The 26,104-nt window shown below is 40.8% G+C and overlaps 1 protein-coding gene and 1 long non-coding RNA gene across 18 annotated transcripts in view; one reads left to right on the plus strand and one right to left on the minus strand.

Annotated features, from left to right (window-relative positions):
* Positions 1–7,903: 7,903 nt before the first annotated feature.
* On the minus strand, positions 7,904–8,603 carry LOC138424412 (uncharacterized). Its single transcript, XR_011250788.1, has 2 exons — positions 8,321–8,603; positions 7,904–8,107 (listed from the first exon to the last, which is right to left on the minus strand). It is a non-coding gene; the product is annotated as an uncharacterized lncRNA (long non-coding RNA).
* RBMS3 (RNA binding motif single stranded interacting protein 3) overlaps positions 8,307–26,104 on the plus strand; it is an 811,389-nt gene continuing 793,591 nt past the window's right edge. For 5 of the 17 annotated variants that reach the window (XM_069561203.1, XM_069561200.1, XM_069561209.1 and 2 more), the window contains exon 1: positions 8,335–9,295. In XM_069561203.1, coding sequence (XP_069417304.1) covers positions 9,221–9,295 — 75 coding nt within the window. In that variant the 5' untranslated portion in view covers positions 8,335–9,220. Of the gene's footprint in view, positions 9,296–26,104 lie in introns of all 17 variants that reach the window. The other 12 variants (XM_069561205.1, XM_069561201.1, XM_069561208.1 and 9 more) reach the window with 9 other exon arrangements.

Raw genomic sequence — 26,104 nt, forward strand, 5'->3', positions numbered from 1 at the left:
TCATGGGAAATAGGTAGGGAAACAGTAGAAATAGTGACAGACTTTATTTTGGGGGGCTCCAAAATCACTGCAGATGGTGACTGCAGCCATGAAATTAAAAGACCCTTACTCCTTGGAATTAAAGTTATGACCATCCTGGATAGCATATTAAAAAGCAGAGACATTACTTTGCCAACAAAGGTCCGTCTAGTCAAGGCTGTGGTTTTTCTAATAGTCATATATGGATGTGAGAGCTGGACTAGAAAGAAAGCTGGGTGCCGAAGAATTGATGTTTTTGAACTGCGGTGTTGGAGAAAACTTTTGAGAGTCCTTTGGACAGCAAAGAGATCCAGCCAGTCCATTCTAAAGGAGATAAATCCTGGAGTGTTCATTGGAAGAACTGATGTTGAAGCTGAAACTCCAATACTTTCGCCACCTGACTCATTGGAAAAGACCCTGATGCTGGGAAAGATTGAAGGCGGGAGGAGAAGGGGACGACAGAGGATGAGATGGTTGGATGGCATCACCAACTCAATGGACATGAATTTGATTAAGCTCCGGGAGTTGGTTATGGACAGGATAGCCTGGCGTGCTGCAGTCCATGGGGTCACAAAGAGTCAGATATGACTGAGCTACTGAACTGAACTGATATATAATATATATATATATATGTATGTATGTATGAGATGGCTGGTTGGCATGTGTATACATATATATAAAGACCCTGATGCTGGGAAAGATTGAAGGCACAAGGAGAAGGGGACGACAGAGAATGAGATGGTTGGATGGCATCACCTATGCAAAGGACATGAGTTTGAGTAAACTCTGTGAGTTGGTGATGGACAGGGAAGCGTGGCATGCTGCAGTCCGTGGTCACAAAGAGTCAGACGTGACTGAGAGACTAAACAAATCATTATATATATATATGAGATGGCATAGCCGTGTGTGTGTGTATTATACATATATATATATGTATGTATGCATGAGTTGGCTGGATGGTATCACTGATGCAGTGGACATGAATTTGGGCAAACTCTGGGAGAAGATGAGGAACAAGGAAGCCTGGCCTGCTGTAGTCCATGGGGTTGCAAAGAGTCAGATAAAACTGGGCAACTGAGCAATTATATATATATATACATATATATATATATATGTATGTATATATATATATGTATATATATATATAAATATAAAGAGCCAACTAATTGGAAAAGACCCTAGTGCTGGAAACATTAAAGGCAAAAGGAAAAGAGAACGGCAGAGGATTAGGTGGTTAAATAGCATCACCCACTCAATGGACATGAACCTGAGCAAACTCTGGGAGATAGTGAAGGGTGCAGAAATGTTGTGCTGCTTCTGATGTGGGGATATGTATGCAGCCCATGGTGTCTCAAAGAGTCAGACATGACTTAGCAACTGAACAACATCTCATAGAGAGAGAAAGCAATATATTTTAAGGGATTGGCTCACATGCTTGTGGGATCTGGCAAAGCACAAAAGTCTAGAGTGGGCTGGCAAGCTAGAGATGCAGAGAAGAGCTGGTATTTCGAAAAGGCAGAGGAACCAGAGATAAGTCTCCAATTCAGCTATAGTCTGGAGACAGACTTCCTTCTTGAGGAACCTCAGGTTTGACTTTTAAAGTCCTCAGCTGATTGGATGAGGTCCACCCACATTATGGAGGGTAATCTGCTTTACTTACAGTCTACTGATTCAAGTGTTTATCGCATCTCAAAGATACCTGACAACAACATCTAGGTTGGTGTTGACCAAACAACTGGGTCCCATAGTCTTGCCATGTATAACTGTGTGTTAACAGTCACACTGTCATCCAAGTAGATTTTATGCTATGTGATAGACATACACGCTCTTTATTTCTGGTTTGCTAAGAAGACATAACTGACTTATTTAGGGTGTTACTGTCTAACGTGAATTTTATGTTTTAAACACAAAGTTTTTCTCATCCAGTTTTGGAATAAAGCATATAAGATTTCCATCAAAGACACTGAGGAAAAAGCCTGAGTTTGAAGCTCATGCAGAAATGAGACAAGAGTGTTCCTGTACTGGGTGATAACTGGGTGAGTGTGGGTCAGGTAGTTAAACCTGCTCTCTCTCCCTCTTCTCAACTGTATAGTGTGAAAAGTCATACCCAATTCCCAGGTACTTGTTTGTTTTTTTTTTAAATCGAGGACACATTTATCGGCATCACCTACAAAGTCTAGTATGTAGTTGGCCATCTGTGTCTCAGTTCTTTTACGTCTTCACCTTGTTCCTTTCTTAACTAGCTAATCCAGCACCCAAGTGCCCACTCCAAGTGGTCAGTGAAAAAACCCTTTCCTTCTTCTGAATGTTGAGTATGATAGAAATTCTCCTGCCATGGAGAGACACAGGTTTGATCCCTGGGTGGGGAAGATCCCCTGGTGGAGGAAATGACAATCTGCTCCAGTACTCTTGCTTGGAGAATCCCATGGACAGAGGAGCCTGGTGGGTTGCAGTCAATGGGGTCACAAAGAGTTGGACGTGACTGAAAAACTGCACACACATATGTATTAGTATATATATGTGTGTGTGTGTGTGTATATATATATATATACTTTTTTTCATATTCTTTTCCTTTATGATTTATCATGGGACCTTGAATATAGTTCCCTGTGCTATACAGCAGGACCTTGCATTTATCCATTCTGTATATAATGGTAATCCCAAACTCCCAACCTATCCCTCCTTCACCCCTCCTCCTTGGCAACCACAAGTCTGTTCGGTGTCATAGAGTCTGTTTCTGTGTCATAGAGAAGCTCATGTGTGTCATATTTTAGATTCTGTATATAAGTGATATGACATTTGCCTTTCTCTTTCTGATTGACTTCACTTAATGTAATAATCTCTAGGTCCAACAATGTTGCTGCAAATGGAATTATTTCATTCTTTTTCATGGCTGAGTAATATTCCATTCATTGCAGATGTATATATACACAAATACATACCCCACATCCTCTGTATACATTTATCTGTTGATTGGCGTTTAGGTTGCTTCCATGTCTTGACTATTGTGAATAGCGCTGCTATGAGCATAAGGGTGCATGTACTTTGGATTACAGCTTTGTCTGGATGTATGCCCAGGAGAGGGATTGCTGGATGATAGTTTTTTGAGGAAACTTCATAATGTTTTCCATAGTGGCTATACCAATTTACATCCCTACCAGCAGTGTAGGAGGATTCCCTATGAAACTTCAGTTTTTACTTTTTGTATATATGTCTCAATTCCCCTTCTATAATTTCCTATAGTATGATGCATTAACCACTGATAGATAAATGAGATGTTTTCAAATAAACATTTATTCATTTGTTTAATACACATTTGTCAAATGTGTATTAAATTCCAAGGACTGTTTTAGGTGCTGGGGATACAACAGTGAATGGATTAGATATATCCCTTCCCTTGTGGAGCTTAGATATTAGTGGGGGAGATACTCAAACAAAGAAACCAATGAATATAGAATGAAGCCACAAGTAATGTGGGCTTAGGGTAGGCTGGGTGATGCTCTGGCAAGTTACTAGATCTCACTAGTATAATCTAGCCAAGGTATACTTCTCACACATGACAAGTCAGTGGCTGGTCCAGGTGACTGTTCAAGGCAGCTGTTCTCAGCCATCTGCAATGCTTCCTCCATATCAGCACTTGCTTGCCCCATTGAAGAGTGGGCTGCAGAATCAACCAGCAGCAGTCAGCTTTTATGAGTGTCACTTGTGCTTCGTATTTTATCGTCCATAACAAGTCACGTGGCTATTCCTACTTTTAATGGAATGGAGATATGTGAGACTTGCTAATCCTAGTGGTAAAGGAGATCCAGGCGTGCCCACACCATATTGAATGATATGAAATTATATGTTGAAAGGTGGTGCAGTCTGTGTATTTTCTTAAAAGACAATAGAGGCAAAATAAACATAAACTTTATGTATATCATTGCTTAGAATTCTCATAAAGTTCATATGCATTTCAGAAAAAAGTGAGTCAACTTAAAAATTTGCAGTAAGTATTGTTTCAAACTGGTACCCAAATATGAGACAAAATAGTAAGGTCATTTGTAAGTGACTGTAGCCTTCCAGGCTCCCCCATCCATGGGATCGCTGAGGGTCAGACATGACTGAGTGACTTCACTTTCACTTTTCACTTTCATGCACTGGAGAAGGAAATGGCAACCCACTCCAGTGTTCTTGCCTGGAGAATCCCAGGGACGGGCGAGCCTGGTGGGCTGCCATCTATGGAGTCGCACAGAGTCGGACACGACTGAAGTGACTTAGCAAGTTTGATAGATACTGATTTGTTAAATCTGCTTGAGGACAAGGACGATGAACTGTATTTATACTGGTACAGTTTTCTTGGGCTTGGAGCAGAGGCTCAGTAAAACTTTGCTGAAGTTAGTATTGTTCATTGTCTTACATTGTTCTTGCTTTTCTAGTCAATTAACTATCTTGAACTATAGCCCATTATAGTTTTGTCTTGAGTCTTGATATTTTCTTCCACAGCCAACTGTGGAAGAAATTGTCTTTCTTCCAAAGACAGTAAAATTGTCTTTATCCACATCAATATATTTATATGTAATTATACTTTAAATTTGGACCACACATACTTGAATGGTAGTCTCTTTCTTCTAATTTGTCTCAGCCATTTTCTTAAATGTAAGGTAAAGATTCAGTGGGAGAGAGGAAAGTTGTAATATTAATGTTGGAATTTGCAATTGAGGGTTTTGTCTTTAAAAAAAGCACAACAACTTGTATGTTTCATACTTATTTGACAGTTGCTGGGATGGAGAGGTATTTCACAGACTTGAATAAAGACAGCAGGAAATGGCACAATGTTCTTTTAAGCTTTACTTAAGGTCATGGATGCTTTGCTTGCTTTCGAAGATAGTATGATTATGTTTTTTCCTTATATTTCTACTATTCTCTTATTTTTAACTAAGTCTTTGTAATTTATAAAAATAAATCATCCAGAGAGAGGACCTAGTTCTTCACTGAGTGGCTAGGTCAAGGGCAAACCAGAAGAGTCTGTGTCTGTACCCGATTGACCCTCATTTTGGTACCATCACTCTCCGCCTCTGACGTGTGTCCAAAGCGTCCTCTCAATTTTCTTAGCCAAGAGGTTGTCTTAAATGAGTGTCTCTCGTCTGTGCTGTGAATCGTGTGCATCTATAAGAGTCCATGCCCTTTGATGCAGTTTGCTGCTTTTGGATTTGTACAAAATTTGTTTGGTAGTTGGCAAATGGGACACAGCTGGCTTCTGATTTAGAGAGTGCTTTAAACTAGTTACCTCCTACCTTAACTTGATCATTTAAATGGAAAGTGCTGCAGTTCCAACAGAGCAGACATGATATAAAAAACTATTTCTGACATGACTGTCTTGCCTCCCAAATTGCCATGGCTACTGGGATCTCTGAAGGAAAATAAAAGTAAAGAAATGAACAAAACACAGGTTTTAGCATTCTCCCAAGGGCGAAACTGTCTTTACATTATTTAAGAAGAGCTTTAAATGTTCAATGAATGTTCTTAAGCTAATGACAATTGATGCCCAGAAAATACCGATAACCCAGTGGAATAGAATAGATTTTGGAAAGTGGCAGTTTGTGAGGAAATTGCTCCTAGTTTGGACATGTGCTGGGAACTTTGCATATCAGTGAGCTATCGCCTGCACTGAGAGGAGTTAATCTATTTGGCCTTTTATTCGTAAATAAGACAGCAGTCCTTTCCCTTTAAGGAGCATCTGTGCATTTTATTATGAATGAAAGAATCCTGCCATCCTCTGTCCAAAGTGGCCATATTGGCAGAAGCCCTCTAGGATCCTGATCTTATGGGTCTTGTAGTGGGAGGAGCCCCAGCCTGTCATTTAGGAGGCCATCGTTCTGTAGTTGAAGATGGCGAGGTTTAGAATCTGCTAGAGCCCGGCTGTTGTGTAAACTGTCATAATTTAACTTTCCCCACCAAATTCCACCAAGGCTTGTAGATCTGGCCGCAGCCTCATTCCCCAGTCTTCGCTCCTCACTTGCTCCCTTTCGGCCCCTGCGTGATTTCCGGCGCGTTCAAAGGACACATGCTCGCTGCCAGCCTTTCTGTCCCTTCTGGTTTCTCAGCTTAAAGCGCTCTTCCCTGGATGCAGGCGTGCTGCGTCTCTGTTACGCAGGCCCCGTTTGTTGAGCAGACCAGGAAGCGCCGCGGTGTGGTCAGTGCTTGACACGCGTGTCTGGGTGAACTCTCATGGTAACAGCATGAGCTGGGCAGCGGCACTGCGGGGGCGAGGCGCTGTGTTCTCGTCTCTGCAGCCGTGCAGCCCCCGAACCCAGAAATGTACGTAAAGGTGGATATGATTCGGCTGAGTGTTATTCCTCATGTCTAAGATGTCTTATTGGTGGTGCTAGTGGTAAAGACTCTGCCTGGCAATGGAGGAGGCCTTGGAGACCTGGGCTCGGTCCCTGGGTTGGGAAGATCCCCTGGAGGAAGGCATGGCAACGCACTGCAGTATTCTTGCCTGGGAAATCCCACAGACAGAGGAGCCTGGTGGGCTACAGTCCATAGGGTCGGAAAGAGTTGGACACGACTGAAGCGACTTAGAATGCACGCACTCATTCTTCAAACATGGGGCATCCTTTTGGTGCTAGATGTCATGGCAGTTTTTAAAAGATGAGGGAAACAAAAATGATGAGAACCCTCACCTTTCTTGCTTTCCCTGATGCTTTTAGAGCCTCACAGGAAAAAAACAAAACAAAACAAAACAAAAACCAGCAGTTCATAGGCAGCAACATTGGATAAACATTAAATTAGGGCAAATACCAGGTGCAACGGGGAAGCCAGGGTTCTCAGAAAGCTACTGGGCGGGTGTTATCTGTACTGCAACTAAAGGGTGGACTAGAGGGTCTGGTGGAGTTCCATCTCAGGAGAGGCCCCGGCAGAGGGGATGATCAAAGGCCCTGAGGCCCAGCCCAGTCCTGAAAGCCAGACAGTGTCACTCAGGCATCGAACGGAGGCAGGGTCTCCTATTTGCATCTGGAGAAGATTTGGAAACTATACCAGAAGTCAGGACTCCATTGTCTGAGCAGTGAGATGCTGCAAAGGATTTTGAAATCAATGAAATTTCTCTTCAGTATTTGCTTCTGTTGACTGTCTGCAGCCAGGTGAGTTGGAAGAAGTTCCATTTTCTAGATGAGACAAGTGAGGCCCAGAAGAACATATAAACAGTGGCAGAGATTTAATTTTCTCAGTGACAGGGCTTCAGGGCTTTTACCCTTTCTCCACCCTCTCCCCTTCCTTCCTTCCTTCCTTCCTTCCTTCCTATGGTCGTTCTTGTCCAAAGTCAAACATAAACTTCTGTATACACCATCCTGATTTTGATTTTGTCTCCAAAGACCCTATGTGCACTCACACGGCTCCCAGAAACCAGACCCCTGCCCACCCCTGCTCACTGCCCACGGGGAGGTAGGGCTTGAGTGGACGGACACCGGATTGTGTGTGGGACCACATCCGCTGATCTCCTTGTCTAGGAAGCTGGATTGGTACCAGGAATCTTTTATCTGAAAAGGCGACTCTGGGCTGGGGAGAAGAGAGCGGGCTTGACAAAGTCGAGAGGAGTTCAGCGCTGGTCTGTCTGCCCACGCTCTGGGCATGCGTGAGCCCTCAGCAAAACACAGCTGGCATGTCTAATTTTAGCTTTGCCTGCCTTGAAAAGGGACCCTTTAAGGAAATATATTTCCTCTGAAACAATTTGTATTATAATGTAGCAGCTGATAGACATGTCAGAATACTACTTGCTATTGGTGGAGAAACACTCTGCCAAGTGGTGATGATTTTTGTTCTTTTTTCTCTGTGTGTGTATGTGTGTGTGTGATGTTATCAGGAAAGTGAGCAAAGGACCCATGAATCATAAAGAGACACACAGTAAGAGAAACAGTGCTTTTATTTATTAAGACAATCATAAACCAAAGGGGACACCTCTTTTGATTTTTACAAAATGGATGTAAGGATCAGAAGGACTGTATCTGCTGTGATAAGTTGGTCATGGTGATATGACGCCGCCTGGCTTGTCAAGAGCAGTCCTGGAGTAGACTCCAACATTTCTTCAGTACTTAGCGTCCTCCATAACCTAAGTAAAAGGTTAGTTTCTAAAGCAGGTCTTGGATTCATTTGGCTTTAGTGTGTGCACAGGTTTTGAAAGCATCCGGGACACACTTTTTTCCATTCTCACCAGCGAGCTCAGTCCGTCTGCCTGGATTTTTTTCCCCTTTCTCTCCCTTCCTCCCTGCGTCCTCTGGTCCCTCCCAGGGTCTGCCGTGTTTTGTTTCGCAGTGTGGCTTACCTTGAAACTTGGCAGGCAGAGCGGAGAAGGCAGCTCTTGAGCGGGGTGGATGGAGGGAAGGATAAGGAATCATCCACCACCTACATTCGAGTTCCCTGGGTTCAGCGGCGGCGGCAGCAGCTTTGCTACAAAAACCGCTTTGCTATTCGAGATAGCCAGCAGAGGGAATCGCAACTTTGCTGGCAGCAGGGGTTGAAGCAGCCTTTTTTTTTTTTTTCTTGGAGGAAAGACTGCAGCCTTCTGGACTGCGTACGCTGCTCCCTGGAGGGGCTCTCCAGGTCCCACCCACTGGCTGGAAGGAGGGGACGTGAATGAAAGGACAGGACAAGCCCCGAACACCATGTCACTCTGGGAGGGACACAGCAGCAACTGAGCTGTGCAAGGTTTTTTTTTTTTTTTTCCTTTTCCCTTTTCTTTTTCTTTCTTTCTTTTTCTCCCCCTCCCTTTTTTTTCCTTTTTCTTCTTTCTCTTTCTTTCTATTTTTTTTTCTTTTTTTTTAAGGTGGGGAAAGAGACACCCAGGAGACAGGAAGCTGATCTGCAAGATTTCCGAGTTCTGCTAAAAGGACTTTGATTTTTTTTTTCCTTCCTTTACAAACGCTGGCAATTGACATCACTACGGACAGCCGGATAGAGAACAAACTGCCTCCTCCCAAGTGGACCCCAGGCGTGATCTGGGGAGACTGTGTGGGGTTTTTTCCTACGGATCCCCGCCTCTTTCTCTTTTTGGTGTGTTTCTTTTTAAAATTCTTGCTGTGTTGGAACTAGCGAGTGCTGGAAGACTCTCGGAAGCCTCATCAGTCATCGGGACTGTCAGGAATAGTGGTTCCAGAGGAAGCTCGGCCTGGGGCACATAGCCTGTCATCCAGTTCCCTGCCTCGGAGATAGCGATTCCAGCTACATGGGCAAACGCCTGGATCAGCCACAAATGTACCCCCAGTACACTTACTACTACCCTCATTACCTCCAAACCAAGGTATGGCGTGCCCCACAGCCTGGCAGCAGTGGGGTGTCCTGCACTTGGGGTGGGAAGCAGACAGGCGTGTGAATTATGATTAAACCGCCCCCTCCCCTTATCCCCACCAGCTCTTCCTGCTTGTTTGAAATTAGTAACATAGCAATGGAGTTAATGAAACAGAGAAGGAGATAAGAAGAAAGCAAGCCCAGAACTGGGGCTTCCTCTTTAAGGAGAGATAATAGTTGCACTTGAGTTCCTTTGTTGTTGTTTGGCCATCTCGATGTTCCTGATGCCTGCCGAGCCCTCGGCAGACGGGCAGGGTTGTTAAAAGGAGATCATAACAGTGATGATCGGGCACGGCAATACAGTTTCAGGGGCTTTCCTGGTGAGCTGTTCTTTGTTTGTGGCTCTGAAAGGGTTCTTCCCACTGGCTAGGACATGCCGGGGTTGGGGGGGGACTCAAACTTTTAATCGCTAAGTGTGGAATGAAAGACAGGCGTGGGAAGGGATATGGCAGCGAACTCAAGTCTCAGAGTTTGCTTGGGCGCATTTTTGATTTTTCTATGGCCTCAAATATTTTATTTTATATTGAAGATGGTCAGAATACCAGAGAGTAAATTTAGGAGCTTCACCATAGGTGTTCTTTACTTTTAGAAGCTTGGTGTTTCTGTGTTGGCTATCATCAGAAGGCCTGGGGCTTGAAAGGGGATGGAATAGAGTGATGATAATTAGACATGAATTGGTTAAATAGTTTAGCTTTTCCGTGTGTGCTCAAGCGATCATGAGGGGACCAGTGGTAAGCCCACGTCACTGAGCAGTGGGTCGTGCCAACCATGAACTTTATCCTGCAGTTCAGACATGGTAGACTCTCAGGTGTGAAATCACTGCTCCAATTTGTCAATTACATCGGACTTGATTTTGGGGGAGGGGTGGGGATGTTGCTTGTTCCCCCTTGAATGCATGGAGTGTATTTCTTTATGCATGATATTATTTTGCATTGCATTGGCCGTACTGTACTGGGCTCTTTTTAATAAATAAACACGCAGGGAGTGAACAAGGCGTGCCTGAGTGATCTCAGCTGTCACCGGGTCTGGGTGCCCTGGTTAAGGTTTGGTAATCATGCCGTGGTTGACTCTCATTTACTCTGTCTCACCAAACAATGCCGATTTGTAAACCAAAGCAGGCAGCAGACTTTCAGTATTATATTAAAGATTGTTCTTTTTTTCCCTTCCTTCCTCAGTCGCTCTATAATTTGCCCTGCCCCTGCAAGGTCGATTCACGCTGCTTTTTGCCTTTGTGAGCGTTTAGTTTGGGCTGCTGCTGAAATAAATAGACCAGCCCTCCTGCTCCATCGGCTAGAGTTTTAACCCTTTGGGGGATTCTTTAAGGAAATGGCAAAGCAAGGACAAGTTACAAACGGGAAATTTATAGTCATTTCTCATCCCCCAAAGAAACAAAAACAACACACTCAAGGGCTGCATGAAAAATATCCAACATTCCATCCCTTTTAGTCATTTGGCTAAATTTTTCCAAATGTTTCAAAATTCATGCTTTCTTTTTTGGTTCTTATTTTCTACCAGGAAGTCTATTCAGAAAAGAAACTTTGCATCAAAATGAATGGAATAAATGGAATGATGGCTTTTTGACTTAAGATTTCTTTTAACCTATTGCTAGCAAGAAATAATGTCAGGCACCTTATATTAAAGATACATAGCTACACTGGTGGGAAGTATGTGTGTACGTTTGCGTGTGCATATGTGTTTGGGGTAAAAAGGAAACATGGGGTGTTGAGGAAAAGAGATCCAGAAAAATAGGGAGTTAAAAAAAATAATCTGATTTGGGATCTTCTGCAGTTTAGTGCTGTGTAGACAGGGAGCATCTGGATCTTGTTACTTTCAAGCGAGTCAAAGCCATCAACTTCTGGAACATTTTTAGAGAAGTTAGATCCATTAGGCGACCTCAGCTGATATTTGGGTAATCAGGTCAGGGTGGTAGAGTGTATAAGACCAGTTACTCTGGCTATCCTGGTGGTTCATATTGATCATTACATTGCAAAACTCTGACAGAGCTGTGACGTTGTCGAGTATTATTACAGTGGCTCTGAAATGACAGGCATTAATGACGTTCCTGGAAGCTGAAGATATGAAAATATGCCCTCTATGGGAATGTGGGCACTCAGGGAGGGGAAGGAATGGTCAATGTACAATATTTTAAAATATAGGAACTTTCCAACAGTATAAACACAGTGTAGTAAAGTCTCATCATGCTCCAGGATAGTGTGAAAATAGTTGGGTTATCTTAGTAGCACTTTTTACTCATTTTTCACTTATGTCCCAAAATATAATCTATAGTAATTTTGAAAGAATTGCATGCGTCTTAGATTTATTTGGTAAATGTAGGTGGAATTCCATAAAATCCACTGTCCTTCCTGCCTTAGCTTGTAGGTAGAATCCAGTTTTAAAATCATTGCTATTTAAAGTCACGCTGATTCATAAAGAACATTTATGCTTGATAAAATTAGAATTCTATGGTTGACAACAAAAATCATATTGTGGTGACGCCATGCCTTGAACTATTCTCTAAATGCAGGTGCTTTTAACTCAGGCACAAAAGCCATTTGCTGACATTAGTTTTGGGTGGAAAATCTTATTGGGATTTTACAGAACTAAAATGTTTATTATTGTATTCATTTAGAAAATGCCAAAATACTGAGCCTTCGTTTTCTACCTAAATATGAATGTCAGATGCAGCTACTATTCTCTTATGATAAAAGAAAATGAAAATGGATTTTGAAATAAATGCATTTGTCTTCCATTTCCTCAAATGCACTTAAAGTTGTAGAAAAAACTTGTGATACTTCCCTGCTTATTCTATTCCACTTCTTACCCATCACATTAGAGTCAATCTCTTCACTTTGTTGCTTAGAAAAAAAGAAAGAAAGAAGATATTTATGCTTTTCTTTCTTTGAATAAATTTCCAGATGCTTAAAATGTTATATTAGAAAAACATGAGTCAATCAAACAAAAGGAAAACCTGTGGCTGACTTGTAGCTAATACCTTACTCTCCCAGACCTATACTTAAAAAGTTGTCACTTGTCAATTTTCTTTTTGACCATTTTTTTTTCTACCCAAAAAAGCAGTTTCTAAAAAGAACATTACTTTGGTTTAGAAGTAATGAAGAAATCTTGGTGACATGTCACTATATTTAAATGAGACATAACTGGATTTCTTAAAAAAAAAAAAGTTCTAGGAAACCAAATTTACTGTTGGAAGACCATCCAGAATAATTAAGTTTTAGAGAAAAGAGACCAAAAAATGGTTTTTTAGCTGAATGATATGTAACGATGTATGATTTAGTTGTCTTGTAATATTTCTCAAGGATTTTGTTACACCCTATTTCCAATCGCCAACCTGTTGGTCTTATGTTATGATCCAGGGTGAATTTCAGTCTGAATTTGAGGTACTTTGTGGGAGGGGATTTCTTGGAAGAACAAGTTGAATGGGGCAAACTAAAAATGGTTAAAATATGGTCACAACCTGGTCAATTGATAATTTGTAGTTGAGAAATAGATATTTCTCTATGTGATATTTGGAAGACTTGAATCATCGTGAAACTTTAAAATTCACCCAGGCACAAACAGAAAGTTCATCTTTTCTTCCTTTTCCACACTTAAACCAAATCACTACATTCCTCCCAGGTTAGTGCAGTTTCTCATCAGTCTGCCCCCTGCCTTTGGCCATCTGCTTCCCAAGAAGACCTTGAGGAAAGGGGTTCAGACTACAGTACCCTGACAAGGGTTCCCTCACTGGTGGGTCTCAGATTCTGCTCAGAGCCTGGAGTGAAGTTGGGGTCAGGTGGAGGAGCAGTTCTCCACCGGCACACTGACTTTAAGCTGAATTTCTCGCCATCTGCAGCTGGACAGCTGCCCAGCTCTGAAAGTCTAGCTGGAGCCCAGTTGTGCCATGAAAAGAGCAGATGCTTGAAAGCACAAGGCTCAGGGGGTCGGCAGAGAGAGAGGGAGGCTCCTGTGGGGCCAAGATACTCGTACAGATGTGAACGTACAGATCCTGCAAAGGCAAAACAAAGCAACGCTGCCTCACACATTCCTTGCACATGAAAACGCAGAAAATCCTGCAGAGGGAGGGAAGGAGTTTAGAATTTCCTTCGTACTTCCTGTCCCAGATTCGCATTGATAGTTGGAGTTGGTAACTTGCCAGTTACCAACCAGTGTTGTACATTTCAGCCTTGAAAACTCCCAAGTACTGTTTTCCTTTGAGAGGCTGAAATGTACGAAACTGGTTTTCTAAAAATCTTCCAGCAAAAGAATTTTTAGAAATAACTCCAAAAATTTCTCTCACTGTAGGAGGGTGATACGATAGTGTGAAACGATGATCCATCATGTCTCATGTTAGAATGTATACTATTGTAATTGGTTTAAAAAGAATGTATGCTATTATAATTGGTTTTAAATGAGAGAAACATAATAAGAAGCTACCCTCCCTTTTCAGTTGTTTTTTTCTTTTACAAATCTTTGTTACTGTTGAAGTTCTTTTCTCTCATGTAGTCATCATTTTCACAACACTATGTCTAGTGCCTGCTAAAAGGAGTGGAAAGTTCATGTTTTTTTCTTTTCCAGAATAATCCCAAACTTAAGAGAAACACCATGTATATTGCTTTGAACAGTATCTTTCCAACACATTTTCCTTTCACTTTCTCTCAATTTGGAAAAGAGAAAAAACAGAATTTCAACTTAAAAATATTTCCATGAAGTAATAAAATGTAGCTGAGCGTTGGAGGTAGAGGCTGTGTGAGGAAGAGGCCAAAGAGAAGGGAGGATACACGTCATTTCAGGTCTCTCTGGCTCCAGGAATTCTGAAAAGCTTTGGTTTTGTACTAATATGATTTACACAATCCTTTCTGACATTATCAGTCTCTTTGGCAGAGAGAGGGCTCAGTCACAATGATGCCCATGCCAGATTCTAAGAAAACCAGGCTTTTCCTTTAAAAGAAAATCTTTGGAGTGTTGGACTTCTTATTCAGAGTAAATGGTTGATGTTTATCCAAAATTGGCTTCGAGTACTACATTAAAATTGTGTTTTGTAACAGTCTCATAAGCCACAGCTGTATGTGATTAAATAGTGTAATATCAAAAGCATGTGAAAAGAGACATTTTTATGCTATAGCTGTTCACAGCAAGAGTACAGATGGGGCTGAGGGGAGACGAGAGCAGAAACGCACTTGTGTGTTGTGATAAGTGTGTTGTTGAGGATATGAGTTATGATACATGTATGGAGGATACGTGCTGCTATTTTTGGCAGCAGTGGGAAAAATGCTGAACTATTTTGGATGTGATTAAAAATATGCTCTTTGAAAATGGAAACTGACATAAAATACCAACTTTAAATATGGAATGTCATTTCATCGCAAAATGCATAGTTACTGAATGGATCTGAAAGCAATGCAAATGGAAAGATAAAAGTTATTCCCGTGAAGCACACATTCAAAAAGCAAAAGTGAAGTTTTCCTTCTGTTTGGAAATAATAAATACTTTTCTTCTTCTTCTTCTTCTTCTTCTTTTTTTTTTTTTTGCTACTTTTAGTCTATGGAACTATTGTAAGAAAACCTGCCGGCCATTTATCCCTAAACAAAAGAGTGATAGCAAGGATCCTCAGCTAAGAACAATATAGGTGGCAGTGTGATTCTTTTCTAAGATGTTTGAAAATATGAGATTAGGGTATGAATATTAATCTTTTGTTGCTGGTGTCAAAAATTACATAGTCACACAAGGAGACACAACTTTTGCTTCTATTTCTTTAGCAGATATGTTACAGTAAAGAGGCTTTAATTACAAAGTTTTTCAAAGAATGTTTGTTCATGGAAACTTTAATCTCTAGTCTTCTAGAGATTATCAAGCTACAGGATTACCAATACTAAAGATTACTAAGTTAAGTGATCATTTTCAGGGCCTTGAAAAAGCCTATAGAGTTGGCTGTTGATTTTCATATGTCAAACATTCAAAAGCGGTTTAAAAAAGTCAAAAAGTGGCATGGACCGAGATAAGCTGAATTCTGTTTGTTTTGGTTTTTAATGTTTCTTTTTCTAGGTGGTGTTGGCAGAGAATTTGTTCACATAATAGTTTTTTCTGTGTGGATTTATTGATCAGGAAATACATAGCATGTAGAATCATAGCTGAATGCACTTTTGCTGTTCAGAACATCAACCTTTAGTGTACATCCAATTCTAGAGAACGGAGGATGAATTTTAAGACATTCATCCTGCTTTTCTTTGGGAGAATTCTCTGATTTGTGTGTCAGTGAGTTGATTTCTGGGACAAGTTCCCTGCGCCCCCTTCTAGGCTTAGTGTCTGTGACTCTTGCTTGGAGATAGATGAGACTGCTTCGATGTGTTAGGGGTATTTAGCAGATGACCTCGGATTTGTGCCGCTGATTTTTGTTCGGGTCCTCAGTGCTTTCTACAGAGCAGATCAACTGCTGCTTCGTCGACTCTGGGGACTTGGTGCACGTGATCATCTGCATCCTTCACCACGTCTAAATCCAGAGAACCCAGAGAAACACCCCCGTCACCGTCACCCAGGAGTGGGTGGAGAACAGTTCCCAGGAGTGGGGCCAGGCTACAGGCACTATTTAATCACCATTGTTGGCTTTGTTGTGGTTCAAGTTTTCGTCCTTGAGTGCGTAAAATTAGGCCATATCCAAAGACTTGCTCTCTCCAGGTGTCATAAGAGCTGAATGGTTATGCATGTGTGGCTAAATCAGTTGATCTCATTAAGATCCTGACAGCCCTAGTTTCATGGATGAATCTAGGAGCTCCTGTACATGTGGAAATAACAATCAATAGATGAAACTCTATTTTGACTAGAGTTTGCCAGTCACTGAATTTCTGAATAGTAGGCTTTAAAGCATGAGGGGAAAATGATTTAGTAATCAGAGTGCATGGTATCATAGGAGAAAAATCATAACTTCTCCAGGACACCTTAAAAAAAAAAACATTCTCTTTTCCTCTTCTCACTGGGTACCCTTCTGTGTCCTCCCAAAGTCCCTGTGAGCTGAATTAATGAAAGTAAATGGAACCTTGAATTTTGTTTTTATGAATGACTGTGCTATGCTTAGTCGCTCAGTCGTATCCGACTCTTTTCGATCCTCTGGACTGTAGCCCGCCATGCTCCTCTGTTCATGGGAATTCTCCAGGCAAGAATACTGGAGTGAGTAGCCTATCCCTTCTCCAGGGGATCTTCCTGACCCAGAAATTGAACCGGGGTCTCCTGTATTGCAGGCAGATTCTTTATCAGCTGAGCTACCAGGGATGCCCTTATGAATGACTAAGAAATACCAAAATTCAGCTAGACGACATACACAGTCAAGGTGACTTTGATAATGTTCTTCCCTGTTGTTCGGAAAGTAAGGTAGAATGGAAGAAAGCTGAATCTTATGATATTCTAAATATTGGTGGTAATTGTTTTGGGCAACTGATTTTTAACTTGTTCTAGGTTGTGCTTTCCCATCATTATGCTGCACGGTTAAGCCATTGGCATGTATTCCCAGATACAGGGGACCTTTTCATTGTCTCATCCTTAACTGGTACTTTTCAAGCTGTGTATGGATCACATACAGAATTTAATGAGGATTTGAAAGGATTCTTCCTATTTTTATCTGGGGACTGCTGTCTATTTATCTTAGTCATGTTTCTGATGGATGACAATTTAGTGAAAAGGAAAATGGAAAACAGAATGCTAACTATCTGGTTTTCTGGAACTACTTAAGATTTCTTAAAAGCGTTTTTTATGTAGGCAAGTCATATCTGAGGCTATTATTGATGTCTGTATACTCTTCAGTTGCCCCTTTCAAAACTCATTCACAGAGATTGGATGGTGGCACCCTGAATATCACTTAGAAATAAGATAACTTAAAATTCAAGAAAATATGCTTCTTCTTTCCTCTTCTTTATTTTTTAATTTCTTTTTCTTTCCTCCCAAGCAAATAGTCCCGAATGGATTTGAGTGGATGAAGTATTTGAAGCAGTGTGCAAAAAGATTAGAGGAAACCTGGAGACCGTTTTCAAGGATATCATACAAGGAAAATCTATGACATATCCATGATATTGAATTTCTTCCTGAGAGATGAGAAAAATACTTTTCCTTTTTTTACCGTGGTGCTAGTCCCTTGAAGGGCTATGACAGTTCCTGGGTTAGCCTTGGTCTTGGCTTTGAGCCCCTGGGTGTCTTGTCAAGCACACCAGTCAAGAAAGGGAAAATTTCTCTGTTTAACTTTGTTGATAAGTTAGACAAACATAAGGAAAAAGTGCAAGGGGAGAGGTCAGTGAACAGGGAAGAATTTTGATGTTTTTAAACAATTTTTTGAAGTATATTTGATTACACGTTTGTGTTCCTCTCAATTGTATAGCAAAGTGGTTCAGTTATACATAAATATTCTTTTTCACAGTATTTTCCATTATGGTATATCACAGGATATTAAATATAGTTCCCTGTGCTATACAGTAGGACCTTTTTGTTTGTCCATGAACAGGGAAGAATTTTTTTCCAAGTTTAGCGATATCCTCTAAGAATGAGAGAAGTGAAGGGTCATTCTAAATTCTTCGTATTCTCCGAACACATTAGGAAGCCCCCACTTCTCGACAGATATATTAAACATATTAAAGTGTACTCACATTCCACGTCAATCAGATTTCTTGTAATAAAATGTTGAAAGAGTTTTTGTAGTTTTGCCGCTGCGACTCTCTGGGTGTGAGTGAGTTAGCTTCTGTGTGCTTGTGAGTTTATGTGCACTCATCACCTTGCATAGGCAGGTGTTCTTGCGAAATGGAAAAATCTAACCTACAGATGGATTTTCTTGAGGTACAAAGAAAGATTATTTTGGCCTCTACTAAATAGAACAATGAATAAAGTTGACAGTGTATTATGCTTTGTAGAAACAATTGTTTGCTAATTCTGGTTTCACAGTTTTCTCTTTTTTTTTGGAGGCAAGATATTTTTCTCATCTTGCCAGTGCTTTTGTGCTTAACGTGGTCAGAGGATCTGAAAAGCTGGCCATATCTCTGCCTGCTGTGACCTTTTGACATTCAAGATACCTCTGTATTTTAGTAATCCCAAATTTCCGGGGCGGGACATGTGTTTAAACAACATGGTCTATTGGAAAATGTCATTAACATTCTTTGGCTAAAATATGTCACAAGCAGACACATTGCGTTGACCCTTGGCAGTGACAACAATTGAGTGTTCCAGATCTGGGTGCTGGGTCACAAGAGTTTTTTTATTATGTAGTCAGTGGAATTGTTTATCAACTGGAAAGAAAGAGAGCTTGACTGGTACAGGTGTTTCCATGGGCTTCCAGCTTAGGGTCCAAGCAGGAGGCAGGTCCCTGGCACAACAGTTATTTTATGGCATAATCGTTCTAAATAATCGTAATCTTCCTTTGGTCTCTAAACAGGATCATGGGATTTTCACTTGTACTGAAATGGCCACCTCCTCCTGTTCCCCAAGTCCATGGTCATTCACCTGGAATGACTTCTTTTTAGTTTGCTTCCAGAGGCCCCTGTCAGCCCTGTGGCATCTATGTGCCTCTGAAAGCGGACATGCCTGCACAGATGCGTGTCCCAATCAGAACCCCCGTGACCGCTACAAGTGAGGGGCATCCCGAAGACACTGCTTCTCTAGCCCTAAGCCACATGTGATACTCCCTTCACTTTTATCCTGATTTTCATTGTTTTCAGTAATACAAAACAACAACAACAGCAATAAAACAGGTCCAGAGCGTGGCCTTCTCCCCTCATCGCAGTCAAGAAGGAGTTTTCTCTGGCTCTCCAGCACCCTGCATATGCTCAGACCTGAAAACTCCCTCCCCTCCACAGTCTTGAAGGACAAATTCTCATAATCACCCAGTGTTCTGATTCTCCACCGAATTATTTATTTTTTTCCTGGCATTCTAGCCAGAATCTCACCAAATTTCATCAGTAGATTCAACAAATAAGCTTAGATTTCTCTCTCACAAACATAAAGCACACACATATTTCTGGAAGCTCTAAGAATTGCTACAGTGGTTCTGCTTTTCTCTGAGGCTAGACGATCACTGAGAAATATGGAGGGGCAAATAGGAGATATATAGCTGTTCTTTTCAGGTCTAGATGGACAGGGAGGCCTGGTGAGCTGCAGTTCATGGGGTTGCAAAGAGTCGGACACGACTGAGCGACTGAACTGAAAATTTTTTTGCTACCAGTGGACGGCAGAAAGGGATGAGTCTCATCAAAATATGGATGACTAATAATTTTCACTTTCTTTTAAAAATGTGGTATCTTCATCTAATAAGATATATTGAAAATATATTATGCAAGATAGATATAAATTCTCTGTTCTCCATTATTTGTGATCAAATTTTTTAGAAATATCATTGATAGATTGATTCTAATTCCCCCCCCCAGTTATTTCATAATTATTGGTTATATCATGGAAATTCTAATGATCCTCAGAGCTTATACTGATGAGGCTGTCAATGGTATGGTAGAAAATAAATGTCAGTTTCATGATTTTAATTTTACAAGTGATTTATGAGAGGCACCAAGAAAGACAAAACAGAAGAAGAAATAGGAAATAAAAGGCTGAAATTACCAAACTCTAATTTATTTTTGGAAATTTCTGGAATCTGACTATGTTCCTTTCCAAAGGCAAAAGGTAAGGGCTGTTTGACAAAGAAGTGATAGTTTAGGAATTGAAGAACCATCCTTGGGGGGAGAAAACCACTTTAATATGACTATATTAAGAGAATCAGACTTGGAAGAGTCATGTAGCTGAGATTTTTGGTGTCTTGTGAAAAAGTGAAAAATCAGTGCTTCTGAGGACAGCTTGGTGCTTTGTTCTGCCTGCACATATTAATGCACTTGGTAACATCCACCACCTGCTTTTCTTGTTCTGATTTACTCATCACTCATGCCCACGGATGCCCTGGATAAAAGCCTTGTTGATGCTTTGGATTGGATACGAGGGTGTTTTTTAGAAGGATTTTGGAATAAAATTTTTGCATGTATTTTGGAATTTCTGTATGTAAACTGTTCACATAAAAAATTTCTATCTGCTCAAAAATATAACCATGAGTGAAGTTATGTTGTTCTGTGTAGAAGGGATATGGCTTTGAGTGGAGTAACCCAACAGCATGAGTGATAAAACCAGCAAAACTGTATTGGCATGAGAATCATACAATGCAAAGTGCTAACCACATGCATGATGTTTGAGGGCGAGGATGTGCCCAGGGATCCATGGAGCCATTGAATTGAAGATATGAGTGCAATGATGTTTCAGTGCCCTGGCAATCAGGACATTTGTAGGTTACAGGGTAGGTCCTTTTGAAAGAACGTCTAGACTTCAACATGGTCATTGAGGTTTAGATCAGTAGAGGTCCAAGAAAGGTTGGCTGGTACTGTTATTATTATTCATGGTCTGTCTCTTCTGCCAAGTTCCTTGTGCTGATTTCTCCATCCTTACTCCATTTAGGATGTCTGCCTGCAGTGACCTCATGTTTACACTGCATTCTCTCCATTTCCCTACCTCTCCCAGATCCTCCTCCCTGGGAAACGACCCCTCTCATTCTGCATCACCGCTTCCAGTGCCCATGCACTTCACTTTCCCTGCCAGCCCTTTCCCCTCCTCACCTTCTCTGCTGTGGACTTGCCTTCCTGGCTCCCTGCCTTTAACCCCTAAACTTCTGCTTCTTTGGTTCTCTTTCCTCTTGGTTCCCTCGTATCATTTTCATTATCACTTTCTGTTTTTCTGTTGCTGTTGTTGTTTGTATTTTCTGTTTGTTTCCAAGGTAGAGTTGGATTGGATTTTGTCTGTTTTCTTGCTTGGTTGTAAATTTCCTTCTGGCTTTCAAATGTACCTTTGCTCATCAGGATCAGAATTGTATCAGGGTTTTTCTGTGAACCCCCTGAGGACTAGGACCGCAGGGTCTTCCTCTATGAATACCCCACAGGATCCGGCAGAGCGCCTGGTGCAGGCTGAGTGGATGACAGAAGGGTTTTAATATGCGTTAATCCACATCATTCAGTGTGTCTCATGCAGTCCTCTGTTGCTGAAGGAATGATTTTCAAAACCAGAGATGCTGAATGTTGCTTTCACCTCTGCCATGCTTTATGTCAAAAGGCATTTTGTGTACCAGCAGTAAGTCTTATTAAAGAACCTCTTTTTATTCAATACTTATATCAGTTGATGTACCCTTTTCCACCTTTTCCCCCTGAAACTTGTGGGCTCTGGACTGTTGGCTGGAGATAGGTTGTATACCTAGCTAATGAACATACTGTGATAGCTAGCAGGTGAGCTGAATCAGAAACTAGTAGAAAAGATGAGAAGGGACGAGAAGGGAAGGGAAAAGCTGCCGCAGTGTTGCTTCCCAAGACGCTGGCAAGAACCTCAGAACACGTGCCAACTTGGAAGGGCAGACGTGCATTTCAAAGACAGTGTAAGTAGCCTAGCCAGTATTTGGAAATTGGGGATGAGTAAAAGCAAGGAGGTCAGGGGTAAATGGCAGTGGTGGTGGTTTGAGGGAACTGGAGAGGACATTCCTGAACACCTGCCAAGAATATCCGCTCATACATGTGGCTTCCTTCCTTGGTTTGGTGGAGAGTTGGATGTATCAGGAGATGAACTCAGCAGATGCAGCTAGGAGATGGGTTGAGTACTAGGCCCATCTTTTGTTCTATTTTTTTCTTATTCAAGACAGATGAGGACTTCCCTGGTGGCCCAGCGGTTAATACTCCATACTCTCATCTCAAGGGGCCTGGGTTCGATTCCTGGTCAGGAAACTAAGATCCTGCATGCCACCCAGTGTGGCCAAAACAAAACCAAACGAGACAGATGATCTTGACTGTAATAGTCATCTGTTATCTCCCCATGCCATGTAAATATCCACAGCAACATTCGTTTTTTAATTAACATTTTGAAGTAAGAATGACAAAATTCCTATTTTGGGGAAAAGAAAGCCCTAGTTTCCCTTTACAATTAACCAAGCAGGTAAAAGATATGTCTAAAGTAAGTATAGTTGATATAAGATGGGATCCTGAGGTCAACTTCAAAGCCTTCCTCATTGAGGAATCTATGGAAATAATAGCCCAGTTGTGGCTGCGAGAACAAATTGTGTTTTTGGTTTGGATGCTTCTTGATTTTTCCAAGTTGTGCTGATTCTCTTATGTTTGTTTGGCAGTTTTTTTTTTTTCTCCTTTTTTTTTCCTCTCTTGTTCTTTTTTTACGTCAAGGTTCTTATTACCATCTGTTGAAACAGTAGTTTCTATATATGTAATTTCCTCAACATTTGGTAAGTTTTTCTATTGCAAAATAATCCTGCCTCATCATATCTAGTGAAACAACTCAAGAAAAATAATGAAAATATTAACAGTTTTCTTCTGTATACCACATCATTTTGTGACAAAATCTCAGAAAAAATGTATGGTAATTACAGGATCATATGTATTCTTCTGTTGCTTCCTTTATGCTCATACAAACATACTATCAGATCTATGGTGTCTGAGATCAGACTGAACAGGTTATTTTCCTCCCTTTTCAGTGATAAGCATGCTTTGTGCGTTCTCCACAGAGCACTAAGCTTGTCTTTTTTGTTTTATTGTCAGGGCAGTTGTTTCTAACATGTTTGTATCACGTTTTATGCAAGTGTTGCCCCTCGATGAGCATGGATTTTTTTGCCCCTGTTTTTCCATTCCGAATAATGCTACAATATATGTTCAAGATATTCATTTCAAATCCTGAAAATTAAGTCATTGATCTGAGCACGGTTGCTTCCTTTTAAACTTTGAAAAAAATGCCTTATTATACAAAGATTGATATCAGTGCTTAGATTCTTAACCTAAAGAGTCTACATCCCATGGGATTGACCCACCCCTTTGTGTTGGCCTGGAAGGTTTATTAAAGTCTACTGCTTTTGGTGAGAAGATGAACCTTCTGACTGATATTTCACCTGAAAGGGAACCTCTCTCAATTGGCAGAAGCAGAAATGTATCATTTTTTGGTGGCACTCTCACAGGGATCCCAGCAGAGCTTGGGGTCAGCAGGGCTACCAACTTGTTGCTTCTTGTCCATCCCGTGAGGTCACTCTTAAGTTTCCAGATTGATCTCATTTGTCTGCCACTCATATTCCAAGTTGAAAGAGCAACAGCAGGTGAGGAGCCCAAATCTTCCTAAGTGGTTAGAATCCCACTGAAGCATTTTGGTACTTGAGCAGATATTTTTGTCCCCAAGTGTTTGAACATCAGGATTTTCCTTTTTATGTCATGATCTTGAGAATAATGAAAAATTATATTTTTTGATAGCCTTCTTCTACTGGATGAGTTTGGTATTACTTGACCATAAGGGGAAATATCACGGTTTATTAATTGAGCTGGAGAAGCTGACTCTGGAAAACACTAATGAACCTTGGTGAAATCTGATTGTATTTCTTTTCTTCCCGTGTACTTGTCCTGTTTCTCATTGCCAATATCAATTTTAATTAAAGTTAAAATGTGGATATAAAAAAGCATAAAACAAAAGTTTACCTGCAGAACATCTCTGCTGGGTTGATAGAGACATATGTACCAACTGAAATCTGTCTGGAAGACAGTAGATTACAGAGCCTCAACTGTTTGCTTTTCCTTTAAAAAAAAAAGGTAGAACAAGGACATGCATTTCTAATTACAATTCTCTTTCTTGGATTTTTATTTCTTAGAATTTAATTACATCTTACAAAGTTTGATGGCCGAATTCCACATGCTTCTTGGGAAACTCAGGGAGTTTCCTTAACACAGACCTGCAAAAGTGAATTTTTTTCACTTACTTTGTGTATGGGATGAGATGGAGAACTTAGTTCAGCACAGGAAGGCAAATTGAACATTTTCTCTTTCTGCAACTAGAATACTGACCATTTTTTATCCATGTTTAAAAATCAACAGTATACCATACTTCATATATATTTAATGCAGGTAGAGACATTTTAACCAAGTCTGAAAAAAGAATTTAATAATCAGAAATGAAAACAGCACTTTGGTTAGGTGACAGGACTCTGAGTGGTCTGGGAGGTCTAAGTTTTTGATTCTAGAACTTACTTTAATACCATTTCCCTGGGATTCTCTTACCTTTTTATATTTCTGTTTCCTGCCATCTCTTCCCATTGCAAGAATATTTTAGTTATTTGATAAGAAATGTCCTGACAGTCAGTATTAGACTAGTAGTAATATGTTTCAGGGTTCTGCAAAGAATGCCAATATATTAACATATTATGAAGATGATAAAATATAAATAAGAACCATTAACTCCAAGAGATTGTTATTAGTGATAATGGTAAGAAGAGGGGGACTGAGAGGCCTGAAATTGACTTGATCCATGATTCTAATGGACCGCAAATCCTTATGAGAGTTCAGATCAATGCCTTTCATTGAAACGTTTCTCTGTACATGCATTATGTTCCTCCGGCCTCCATCTCTGCCATCAGTTGGACTGAAATCATGTAAAGAGATTTGCTTTCAGTATTTCTCATACTTCCTCCATGAATTTTTTTTTATTGCGGTTTTGTTTTGGAAAGCAATGCAGATATTTTTCAGCGCTTCATAGAAAACTCACTGCACAGTCTGAGATGAATCTATTCAGAAATTGTCTGGTTTTTACATTGCTATATTTCACAATACTTGCACTTTCCCCATTTACATTCCCTGAATGCTTTTTGTCTCCCAAAGTAACTAAATTAGAGGAGGGAGGGGTGCTATTTTCTTCCAGCTAGCTTATAGAGAACCAGCCCCTGCTTTCTGAGGGCTGCAGCTCGTGTTTAGAAACACTTCGAGCGAGGCCTGCACTGGCTCTGGGTGTGGTGTTGGATTTTAACCAGATGATTTTCCAGACTCTTCATTGTGGAATGAAAGAACCGAGGTTTCTTAGTTTCTCCAGTTTACACTGAGTTTTCAGATATCCTCAAACTTGCTCACACATAACATTTCTGAACCTAGCTGTGCTCATTTGTTCATCTTCTTCCAACTGTAATATCTTCTCTCACTTACATCCGCAAACTCGAAACACAGAACCATCTCAAAGGTTTTCCAGCTGAGTGGCCCTCAGTCCTTGCCCAGCATCTGGTAGGTGCTTGATAAGTGTGCATGGAAGTTGTTACATGTCCTGAACTCTAGTAACACTTACCGATAGACAGTTTCGGGGCACTGAACCATTTTTCTTTCCTTGGGTATTCACCAAAAAATCAGCCCCCAGAGGAAACAATCCTGGTCCTCTTCTTCCTCATCCGGCTTTCAGAACCTGCAACAATGGCCTGCATGTGGCAGTGCTGGTCGGCGTTCCATGAGGGAGGAACTGATGCTCTCATTCTCAGAACATCCTTTAACTGATGGTACAGTCTTCTGAAAAGTTGAATGAAATCGCTCCGTATTTATCTGTGCTTCTGCCTCAGTTTTCTTTGTTCCTTTTTAATTTCAAAATAATATTGTACTTTCAATTCCAAAGATGCACAAAACCTGGGAAGGAAATGTGAAGGCGAAACTCTCCTCTGTGTGTCTGGCTTTGTTGCTGCTGTTGTTCTGTTGAGTATTTGCTTTATTCTTGCTCATGCTCCTGTTTACTGTCAAGTCAACACTGGCTTAGTGAGAAAACAAGTGTTTGTTTACACCTGCGTCTCCCACACCTCCGTGTTTGCTTGGTCTGAAGACTCTTTAGAAAAGAAGAAAAGATTTTTCAGTGTTTGTGCATGGTTGAATTGTAATAGCTCATAGCTCAGTGCTATACCAGTTTATTTCAGATCTTATAGCTATTAAGGAGGGAT

The sequence above is a fragment of the Ovis canadensis genome, chromosome 19 (genome assembly GCF_042477335.2).
Source record: "Ovis canadensis isolate MfBH-ARS-UI-01 breed Bighorn chromosome 19, ARS-UI_OviCan_v2, whole genome shotgun sequence".
Lineage (NCBI taxonomy): Eukaryota > Metazoa > Chordata > Mammalia > Artiodactyla > Bovidae > Ovis > Ovis canadensis.